This window comes from Melanostigma gelatinosum, assembly GCF_949748355.1.
Source record: "Melanostigma gelatinosum genome assembly, chromosome: 4".
NCBI lineage: Eukaryota > Metazoa > Chordata > Actinopteri > Perciformes > Zoarcidae > Melanostigma > Melanostigma gelatinosum.
Genome location: NC_136637.1, coordinates 6347535 through 6358647, shown reverse-complemented (window position 1 = coordinate 6358647; position 11113 = coordinate 6347535). Strand labels below are relative to the sequence as shown.

General features: G+C 45.4%; 1 protein-coding gene across 5 annotated transcripts in view; it reads right to left on the bottom strand.

Annotated features, from left to right (window-relative positions):
• The window catches only part of farp2 (FERM, RhoGEF and pleckstrin domain protein 2), a 29852-nt gene that overhangs the window by 12459 nt on the left and 6280 nt on the right, over positions 1–11113 (bottom strand). For all 5 annotated transcript variants that reach the window (XM_079267776.1, XM_079267777.1, XM_079267779.1 and 2 more), the window contains exons 3-13: positions 10031–10135; positions 7624–7666; positions 7458–7536; positions 7057–7154; positions 6730–6844; positions 4619–4766; positions 4424–4519; positions 4131–4294; positions 3979–4047; positions 3799–3856; positions 3425–3677 (exon numbers count right to left, since the gene is read on the bottom strand). In XM_079267776.1, the coding sequence (XP_079123902.1) occupies positions 3425–3677; positions 3799–3856; positions 3979–4047; positions 4131–4294; positions 4424–4519; positions 4619–4766; positions 6730–6844; positions 7057–7154; positions 7458–7536; positions 7624–7666; positions 10031–10135 (1228 nt within the window). The remainder of the gene's footprint in view (positions 1–3424; positions 3678–3798; positions 3857–3978; positions 4048–4130; positions 4295–4423; positions 4520–4618; positions 4767–6729; positions 6845–7056; positions 7155–7457; positions 7537–7623; positions 7667–10030; positions 10136–11113) is intronic.

Sequence of the window (11113 nt, the reverse complement as noted above, 5' to 3'; positions counted from 1 at the left end):
GTGTTCCGTATTAATAGGAGGATGAAAAAAAGAAACGGACCGACTAAAGTGAGGAGTCAACTGCTGCAGCTGGATAAACAAAGGCTTTTAAAGAATTCTATGTAGGATCCTGGGGAGTTTCAGTCGGGTTTTTTTTTATTATTCAGAAAATGATGAGGCTGAAACAGCTCACCTTTACACAATATCTCCAGTCTGTTGTCTTTGTATAAACCCCCCCAAAAAAATCAGATATACATAACAATGAGGGTTTCAGATTTGGGGCTCAGAAGACGAGGGCAAGATAAACTTCTTCCGTCATGATCTGAACGTGTAACACTACTGGAGTTTCTGTCAAAGTCGGTGTGTTTTTTAAATGTCGGTCTGCGTCTGAAAGAAAAAAATAATAATTTTAAGTCTGACATTCATTGTACCCAAAAGTGATGACTTTATTCTTGAGTAAAAACATACACACATGAAGTACAGGTTGTTTATAAGAAGTCAATATACATGTTTCAGGGTTACGTGTTGATTACTTGGTACCTAAGTGCAGTTAAGCGTAGCTGGTTATGGTCATTGGTTGGATCTTTAGTCGAGATGTGGGGAGAATCACAACAATAAGAAAGAAAGGCCACCAGGACAAAACCCTCCATCAGACCGACCAGCTCCACACGCTCTCATAGTTTAGTGATGGCACATGAAACGACAATGGCTGCTCGCCATCCTTCAAAATGACAATGAGAACTGCAGAGTATGTAACTATTGCCTAAAAGAGCAAAACTGCCCCTTTCCCACACGGATGTTCACCGGAAACATCCCGACGCAAGTAGAGAGTAACCCGGAACGCACACCTGAGACACGCGTGAAAGGCATGTTGGGTGAAAGAAGAGAAAGTAAGTGCTTCAAGGCACGGCGGTGCGAGACACACTAAAAGACTAACATGTATCGAAAATAGAAAACTCTGCAAAAGCCAAGTGGAGTCTGTCTTCGGACAGATTCAAGTGCGCGCAGACAAAAAAAAAAACATTGCACTTGGCAAGTCAAGACTTTCTTGAGGAGGGAACGACATCAGAGAATGTAAAAAATACGACCGATTAGTTAGATATCAACACAGTATTAGCTTGTAGTGCTGACTTTAAGATGGACTTGTCGAGACCAGATGGCACACGCGTGTTTTTGAGGCCTAAAAAAGAAGCTCTGTGCATGCTAGCGTGTCAGCGACGTACCGTGTGACAGCTATCGACTGCTCCTATGCAAATACTTGAACATGAAAAAAATATAATACCAGCTGATATAAAAGCACTGAGATATGAATCGTTATTGTTACTGTGCAAAAAGACCTGCCACGATTCCTTCCAATAAACAGCAAACCACCTCGTTGGTACCCTGAAGACAGCTAAAGCCAAAAAGATGCTGAAGGGCCACGTACCAGAAAAGAGACAAACATCAACCTCTAGTCGTGAAATTACCTTTTCCTACTTTACCCAAAAGGGTTTCCTTGATTTCTAATGGTTTCAAATGTTGATAAGACCTTCTCAGCTTCAGTAAGTAGGCAGTATCAGACACTAGAATGCATGGTTTACTAACTGTGTGCTACAGAAGCACAAAGCCTTACATACGTACATGTGAGAGGATACATTCATGCAGCAGAAAGTGGTGGCAACAGTGTAGTTTACTGGCTCACTAGTACACTGCTTACATTCTTTAACTCAGCTCAGCATGAAGCCAAAGCGTGAGTGGGTGTGTCTATCTATTTCTGTCCTTCAGACGTAGTGGGCCTACAGGACGCCCACTACGTTCATGCTGTGGTGTGATGTGAAGAACAGCCAGCAGATGTCAGTGAGGCGCACAGGTGAGGATCACTGAACCTGGACGACTATGCTGTTTTCTTTACCCTGAGATTAGAGATGCATTCAGGATTTTCCGCAATATCGGTTTCATTCAATTTAAACTATTACGGTGAATGCAGAATATTATTCTGACATCCTGAGTTAAATTACTATGTTTTTAGCAAAAGGGAGGCAACACTAACAAGACATTCCTACGCTCATGTGTACTTTAGTGTTTTAAAAAAGGACTTGACAACATGGAATAAAAAAAGATACAAAGCTTCCAAAGTAAAAGCACAAAAAAGTTTTGCATTTCCTGAAATGCTCGAGGGATTCACCCAAAATGCATGATCGACATCTGCTCTGAATGTTGCGGATAAGACAAAGAAGACCGATATATACTACAGACTGACCGTGGCAGAGCAACGGCAGGTCCAATAACTGATCAAAACTTAAAAGCAATAAGTGCTGCTGCAAACCAACATATGGAAGAGTGGATGTTTCCCGCCACTCACCAGCACGGAGAGCTGAAAATGAAAGCGTGACCACAGCGGGCGGACGGATATCCCTCCACGTTTAAACACAAAGACAGCCGGACACGTTCACGTGGTGCAACCGTCTTTGTCTTATGATTATTAAATGTTGCCGAGACCGTATTATCAAAGAGTGCTTAAAGTTATTCATCATTAAGTGCTGGAACAACACGGGATTCTACATTTTAATATGAGGGGATGGGTCAGCGAGTGCCAGGGCCTGCAGGTTGTGGTACTGCCGGAGGAAACCCTCGATCCCGCCGCTGCCCAACAGCAGATTACTGTGAAACAGTTTCTGCTCGGGGGGGAGGACGCTGTCGGAGCCCCAGTCGGAGTCCGTGTCCGAGCTGCCGTTCCCGGAGCCCTCGGTAGCCGTGGGCGGGTAGCTGAGCTGCTCGAACTGCTCCACCAGGTCACCGAACTGTGCGGCGGAGCTGCTCTCCGACCGCACCGAGTACGCCGGGAAGTTGACCATGGAGCTGGCCTCCGACTGGATGTCGGAGCCCGGCAGGCAGAGCGAGGACGAGTCGCCGCCTCCGTAGCCCGCCGACATGGACTCGCCCGCCGAGATGAGCCCCAGGTTGTCCAGGTTGCTGCACTCGGAGCGGCTATTGACCAACGAGCTGGTCTCGGAGTGGCCTTCGAAGTTGTCGGGGAAAAGGTGCCTGTTCTCAAACAGGTCCTCGATGCCCACGCTGGACAGCGCGTTTCTGCTGGGGTAGGAATCCTCCGTGTAATCGAACCGATCTTCCTCGAGCCCGAAAGAGTAGGCCTCGGCCCCGCCGCCGTAAAAGGAGATCTCGGTGGGATCGTCATCTATGAACTCCTCGGTGACGTGCAGCGGCGAGTTGGACATTGAGAGCACGTGATTCTGTGTGCCGCGCAAAAGCTTCGCTTCGAACGCCTCGGGCGTAAGGACCCCCTTCCTCTTCCCCCCGCCCCCTCCCACCGAGGACCCCGTGCCCCTTCGCCTGCCGCGCTCATTATCCTCATTGCCATTTTTGGAGGGCTGCAATTGGGAAGTGCCACCCTCTACACACACAAACAAGGGGCTGCAGTGTCCTGCTGCCTGATTTCTAGGGGCACCTTGAAAAGCGTAGTGAGACGGAGACGCGGCCTTGACAGGTTCTTCCTTCGGAGGGCTCGGGGGTCCGGTGGCCTGCAGAGGGGACTGAAGCTGCTGCTGCTGGGGAGGCGCTGGAGACCGGCTCGGTGTGGGCAAAGGCCGTGGCTGGAGCTCTGCTCGCGGGAGGACGCTGGAGATGTGCGCCGGGTAGAAGGACACGGTGGCGGAGGAGGGGGAGCCTGGGGCACCGAGACTGTCGTTGAACAACAACCTCTGTACACAAGGAAAAAACAGAGTGGGGGGGGAGAAAGAAAAAGAAGAGAGGAGAAATTAATATATGAAATTGTATTAGTTTACTCATTCAAGTTTTTGCTCCATTTGTAGCGCCACTGACCTGTTTTGGCACATCTGTGGTGAAGGAGCGAGCAGACATTTGGATTTTACTGTTCCTCCTGAACGAAAACAATTCAATGAATCATTGAACGCAGCGTGGAAAACATTTCTCAGTCGATACTCGGGAAGACAGCGCGTCTTTCTGATAAACAGGGTGAAGGCTTCGTATGAAAACACTCACCTCTGGTATGGAGTTCTCTTCGCACCGTTTTGCCTGACGTAGTCCACGAGTTGCTTCTGAGTCCGTCCACTGACAAGAGAGAGTTCTGAATTTTAAAAAAACACGCACACCTTATGGGATACGTGCCTTTGTCTATTGTCCATATGTGGTACCTGTATCTGAAGGAAGAGCCTCGGGTGAAGAGGATGGCTTTGGATTTGGGCAGGGGTTGGGCGAACATGCGGAAAAACGAGTGGTACTCCACGCAGATCTTCCAGAAGATTTTACACTGGTCTCGACTGGCCATCAGGAACTCCAGTGTGTCCTGATGGGGCCCCTGAAAACCCACAGAGAAAGACAATGAAACCACACAGTATATTGGTCCCTTTTACGGTGGATGTGGAGACTTACGGATAAAATAACGTCTGACATTGGCATTTTCTGAATCAAGACACCCGATACGTACGTGAACCTCTGGGTAGAGCTTGATCAGGAACCTCTTTCTCTTGAAGCTCAGTTTGCGAATCTTGGACCAATTGAAGGTGTTTATTTTGGTGTTGCCCTGGGAGAAATGTTAGAGGAAAGAAATAACCTTTAGCGACATTGTTAGGGCCCGAGGGTCACGTCCACGAAACAAAGCTGGCGTGAGAGCGGCGGTCACCTGGAAAACCTGAAGGCCCATGTGAGCGACGGCGAGGTTGATCTTGGAGCCTTCCCGGTCGGCCGCTGGGTGGAAGCGGACGCCGTACATCTCCAGTTTACGGGCAATTTCCAGGATTTGGAAATCTGATTCAGCTGGAGTCTGGCCTCTGGAGTGGACAAAATGTAGGAGAAAGAACATCAACACTTGTAGGTAAGAACAGTTCCTCCTTGGGCCTCTATAAGGCTCCATTAGACCACATTATACAGAACAATGAAATTACCCATTGTGATTTAACAGAAAACCAAAACAACTACACGACACACATTTTCTCAGTGCAGTGAACAAATTGATAACCGGCCTTCAGCTAAATAATAATAAAAAAATAAAAAGCTACAGAGGTAATATTTCCCCACATTTGTTCCAACAAAAATATATCGGCCTTCTATCAAACGACTGTTCTGTCAATAGGCAGATACTGTGTGTTCGGCTTTTCTCTAGAATAACTAACAGACATTGCCAGCAGCTAATAATTAGTTCAATCAATCATTTCTCTGAGCCCGGTATTTGCCCGGAGCACATTTAGATGATGGATTTTGTTGAAGGCACTATCAACACTGAAAGATTTTGTTTTGATTCTCCGTTGAATACACGATGCCAGAAGCTCAGTGAAGCTGCACTCTTTCTCAAACTGAAAAGGTTAATGATCGCAATTAATGAGGCTTCAGCAGTGTCTTTGATTTCAAACACAGTAGTTGCAGCGCAGTGCGTCCTTAAATCCCTCACAACTTCCAGGATTTATTTAAAACCATGGGATTACAACCAAACAGCATGCTAGGTAGACCTATCCAGCCAATCATCACCACATTCTAATTTTGTTCATCTGCTAAGCACTGGAAATCTCCTGAGGGCCCTCCCCTGCCCCACTGGCCTTATGGCTAATAGAGCAGGCCGGAGCAGGGGATTAGGTCGAGGGAACTCGCCGCTTGTGCTTCCAGGGAAGAGATTAGCAAAAGGTCTTTACACGCTGGGCTGAAAGGAGCCCCTATTGGCCGTAGAGTAGCGCTGAGCTAACGAGGAGGCTGGCGGTGGGAAAAGTGCAGCGAGCGGGGTTTGTGAGACTCTGGACTCTTTGAGACGGGGTAAACCCTCTCATTACGGCTGTTTAGCAGGAACGGGGGTTTCTCAGCTCAGTTACCTCATTGCAGTTTGTGTTGTGAAGCCACATTAAAAAAGAGACACCGTGCCACTGTTTACACATTGCAAAACATTGTTTTCCCTGTGATAAACCCTGTGGGAGAGGAATTAGAATGGTCGGAAGCGGCGCTGTGTGGTTATGACTCAAAATGTCGGGTTTTATTCAACATTTAGCTGGAAATGTTCAGGAAACAAAATAGCATTCATTTGTAATTTATTTATTTATATATATATATATATATATATATATATATATATATATATATGCGCGCTGGACTGTATACCCGAGAGTTGAGCAGAAGCGTCCCGTCTGCAGCTGCGACGCAACAATGGGCTGGTACTCAGCTGGTCTGTTGTGTGTTAGCGGTGAGACAATGTGCAGAAATAAGTGTGTGCTACTTCGCGGCATTAACACAGCTGCTGCAGCAGCTGTACGGGGGTTCGCTTTGTCACTGAGGTTCAGGAACAAAAACGATAACTCTTTGGTTTAATTCAAACTGGTTTACTTCCCAACTGAATGTTCAGTATGTTAGTTAGATTTAGTTTTTCACTAATGAAGGTTACAAACGGAGTGAAATGACCCTGAAGTATCCAAGCAGCAGCCATGATGAGGGCTGGTCGAATTCTCTAAAGGAAAGGGTGCTTCACTGATTCCTTTCTCATCTCCTTCAGCGTAGGGGACACCGGACCATCCTTAACGAAAGTAAAAGGCGATAATGCCCACAATGCTTTGTCAGCAACATTTAAAGTGATGCACCATTCGGCGGTCAGCCACGTCTGACGGCGCTGTTTAATTGTGCACCGTTGATTGATAGAAAACATTCTTCTTAGGCGGTGCCATTTGTTTTTGCACAGGACTCGTGGAGGTTGTCACGGTGCTCATTTCCTATGTGGTTAGGAGAAGACATAGGAGAGATGGGAGTGGAGCGACTTACAGGTGCTTGCGGTGGAGCTCCATGATCCTCTCCTGCACCTTCTCTTGGTACGGCAACAGCTTGGTCGTCTTCAGGAAGTCCCGGTCTGCTGAGTCGTCGTAGTCGCCGATCTCCGCTGTGGTTTGTGGGAGAGCGACACGTCAGCTTTTCTGAGCACGTCACGGTAAACGTAAACATGAAGCGAGGACCCGTTGGCTTTTATTTTGAGCGTGGGCACATTAGTTTTATATCAATACCAAAGATTAGACTTTTTTTTTTTTTTTTTCCACCTAGCTAAAACGCAGTCTAATATAACAGTCAAATAAAAGTTAGCAGCTGAAAACGTACACTGGACGAGGTGAGAGGCCAGCAGGGCTCCGGTATTTTCCGTGCAGATCAACCTGGACTCCATCAGATCTCTTTTCATCTGCAGCGAAAATAAGTACCTATGAAAAAAATAAAAACAAACAAAAAAGGCTTAGTGTCCATCCAGTAAAATAATATCTCAAAGCAGGCCTTCACAAAATACCTCCTCAAATACACGCACGCATCGACACTCCACCGACTGCAGCAAAGCATTCAAAGAATTTCATTAACATTTTCGGGAGGACAAATACGAAAATGCTCTGAACACCGTAATCGTGAGCTTCTGAAAAGAAAAGAAAGAAAAAAATCACTGTATTTTCTAAAGCCCCTCGACACAGGCACGAGTTAAAGGCAATATCCAGAAGGAAATTACAGTCACTGACCTCGTGAACTCCTCCTGCAGCTGACCGGGGTCCGGAGGAAAGAATTTCACCGACAGTCTGAAGAGCGCATTTGCCGGTCCTGCAAAGAAAAACAGGAGACTAGATGGTCAGCGCACAGATAGTATTTCATTAGGCGGGATTTCAGCTAATGTTTGAGCTCACTTACTCCTGACTTGTCTCACAATGGGTTTCATGGGTTCCAGCCAAACCTGAAGAGAAAGAAATAGTAATCATCTTCGCCATAACATGAGAAATGTTTTCTACGAAATGTAACAGATGGTACCGGCCGGACCGTTAATGACATGGTGATTGTAGGTTAAGTCAGCATCTAGCTGATAAAATGAACACGGTGGTGCGGGGATGACACGCTTTTGTAGGACAAACCCGGAAGTTAGTATCGCACTGGTTCCCTCCACAAAAAGCCAATGGGTTGTTTTTTTTACATTGGATTTTGTATTATTGCGGTAAAATAAGCTCTGTGGCAAACAAGATAATGTTCACAAATGTTTGAAGCGCAAATGCAATCGGCAGAAGTAAAAAGCTAGCGAGGGAACCTGAAGTGCAAAAATGCTGACTCGTTTCCTGGTTTTTAAAATGGACTCCTTCCTGGCATCAGCTGATATTTGCCTGAATCTTTTTCTTAGTTTCTAATTACAAAGGTGTTGATATTCAATGTTACAGTTTAGACTTGTGACATTATCGACTGAATGCAACAACGCTTCTTTGCGTCCTTTTAGTTTTTTCAGGTCTAACTCTACACTTACATGTTGCAGAGGAACAATTAAAGGAAAACAGAACTGCCAAAGTAAGATGTAGTTGAACTTTGACCTCAACTGTCATTTCCTTTTTTAGTTCGAAGCACTTAGTCATTTCCATTTGTAGTTGCTGGGCTTTAAACATAGTGCTCGACTCTTGGCGTGTAAAAGCGTCTTTCAAACAAATGTGTGTGTGCGTATGTATGTATGTATGTATGTATGTATGTATACATACATACATACATACATACATACATACATACATACATACATACATACATACATACATACATACATACATACATATTAGGGGTGTAACAATACATGTAGTCGTATTGAACCAGTCGGTACAAGGCTCACGGTTCGGTACGCATGACGAACCGAACAATACGTTTGAATAAATTTGTTTTTTTTTAAATAATTTTTTTAAACCTTTATTTAACCAGGTAGTCCCATTGAGATTAAAAATCTCTTTTGCAAGATGTAAGTAACAATACAAGATGTAAGCAAGATGTAAGTAACAATACTACATAACATGAAGGAGCAGTTTTTGTTTTTTATGCTTATGTGTTGCTAAGAAGACACCCCAGAAGATGGGTCACTCAGGTATAGTTCCATCATTGTTCAAAGTCAAAGAATAACTTGATGATGTTAGTTGTAATGAATAAATATATTGTGGCAGCCGGGGTGGGCGAGCCCAGGGAGTAGTGATGGCAGGAAGATACTACAGACTACCAGAGAGAAATGGATTGCACTTTGCACACGCTCCCGTAGTGCCAGCAGGCAATCAGCGCAACAAGGCACACCTGAGAGAGCCGGCCAGTGGAGCTTCATGGGCGGATATAAAAGGAGAAGGAAGATGTGAAGTTGGGGGAAGTAACTTAGGTGAAACCATTCGAGACGGTGAGATATTGTGAGACTACTTAGCGAACGACCCTGGAACGGAAGACTACCCCAACTGGATTGCCCCCGGCTACTGACCCCTGCTTGGAGGAGAACGACGCCCCTGCCCCATCCCTGGACCGTACGAGAATTGCGCCTGGTGTATCAGACCCCGGAACTGCACCTAGACCCTTCTCTTGCTTAACGGACTTGTATTGGCTGTGTGGCTGCTGTGTCGTTACCAATACCCCAGTAAAGTATTTGATTGCCACGTCTTTAAGTCTCCGTGTCTTTATAAGTATTGCATATTGTCCAGTAACACCCCGGACCACCCCGGGGCTGTTACAATATTTTAAAATAAAGTACATTTCTCTGGCATTTATAGTTTTCTACTGTACCGAAACGTACCGAACCGTGGCTCCACTGTATCGTACCCAACCCAACCGTGAACTTTGTGAACCGTTACACCCCTAATATACATACATACCGGTATATATATATATGGGGTATGGCTTCTTAATGCTCCTGCTGCTGAATATATGAGCTAAAAAGCGAGTGGGTCTCCTTGAAGAAGATATACAGTGTGTTCAATATCTCTTCTCTGCTGCTTTACCAAAAGAAGAAATCCGGTGGTCTTGAATTCCACTTATGTTTCTGGAGGAATGAAACACTGGAAAGTCTGACATTTGTGTAGAGGATGCTTGTGCCAGACGAGTTAAAAATATCCCTAGATTATATACTGTGTGAGTCCAGTAAAAACAATACTGCATCACCGGTTTGCACTGCTGTGGAAAGCTACAAGAAGAGCAACTGAGAAACGACTGAACAAGTTGTTGCCAACAAGCTGTAACCTTTGACCTTTGCTGGTCAATACCATGTGGGTTCCTGGACGGTCGATGTATTTGAACCAAAGACGCGGCGGCGACCGGTACGTACCCAGTTCAACTGCATGTTCTGAAACTCCAGGCCAAAGTAATCCCTCTCTATGAGGTTGCCTCTCAAGAAGACCTCACAGAGGAGAAACTGTCCAACAGCTTTCGGCTGAAAGAAAAAGAAGGAATCATTATTTCCATCACCGTGCCAACACAAAGGTTAAAAGCCCACCGATGAGACATCTTACAACCTCAATAAAGAGAAAGATTTCACCAAAGTCTGAAGAACAATATAGCGGATCAACAACGTTGGTGATCAACAGACATCAATGTGAAAAACTACATTTGTGTTTTTTGCTTGGGCTGAGGTGAGGAGGGCCGTGTGGTGCGGAAGATATTTGACATCTGTAAATTATCCACTTCACGTGTGCTTTATGGCGGCTTATGTTCAATCTGTCAGTTCAAATAGTTTCTGGATGAGCAAGTCAAAAGGCTAAAACGCTTCCCACTGTACAATATAAGAAAAAGTTATCTGGAGCGCAGCTAAATCTGCCCAAGTTCACCCTTTGGTGCGCTCTGGGGTTTGTTTTCAGTAAACGACGAGCTAATTACTACGTACTGAGAACACACTGCACTTGAGGTTTTGGAATCCTGGCCCGTGACTTCTTTTTTTTTGGGGGGGGGGGGGGGGGGGGTATAGCCTGAAACATCTGGTTGTAATGTAAAATAGTATTTTTAAAAGCCGTATTAAAAAAATGTAAAAAAAGAACGGCTTTGCATTGGCTGAAGTAAAAGATTCCCACTCAGATTCTCCCGCGGTTTACTGTAGTGAAGTCTTTTCATTGCTTTCATAAAATCGTGTGTTCTGCAAAAATAAATAAATAAATTGCAGGTGAAACCTTCTGGCACGACGTCTATAAATGTAGGAATCTGTTGTAAAAGAGCCCTCTTCCGTGAATTTACAGTGTCTGATTACAGCCCGACCTCAACCAAAACGTGTGTTCAAATACTTTGTCTGAGTGCGGAACAGACGTCCAATCCGGGCAGCATCAGCAAACGTATCAGCGGCCAAAAGTGAGGAGCGTTTTTTAAAGGGACTCCGCCTCAGTTTTAACTGGTTCAGGGGACTTGTGTGAATGCCGACTCA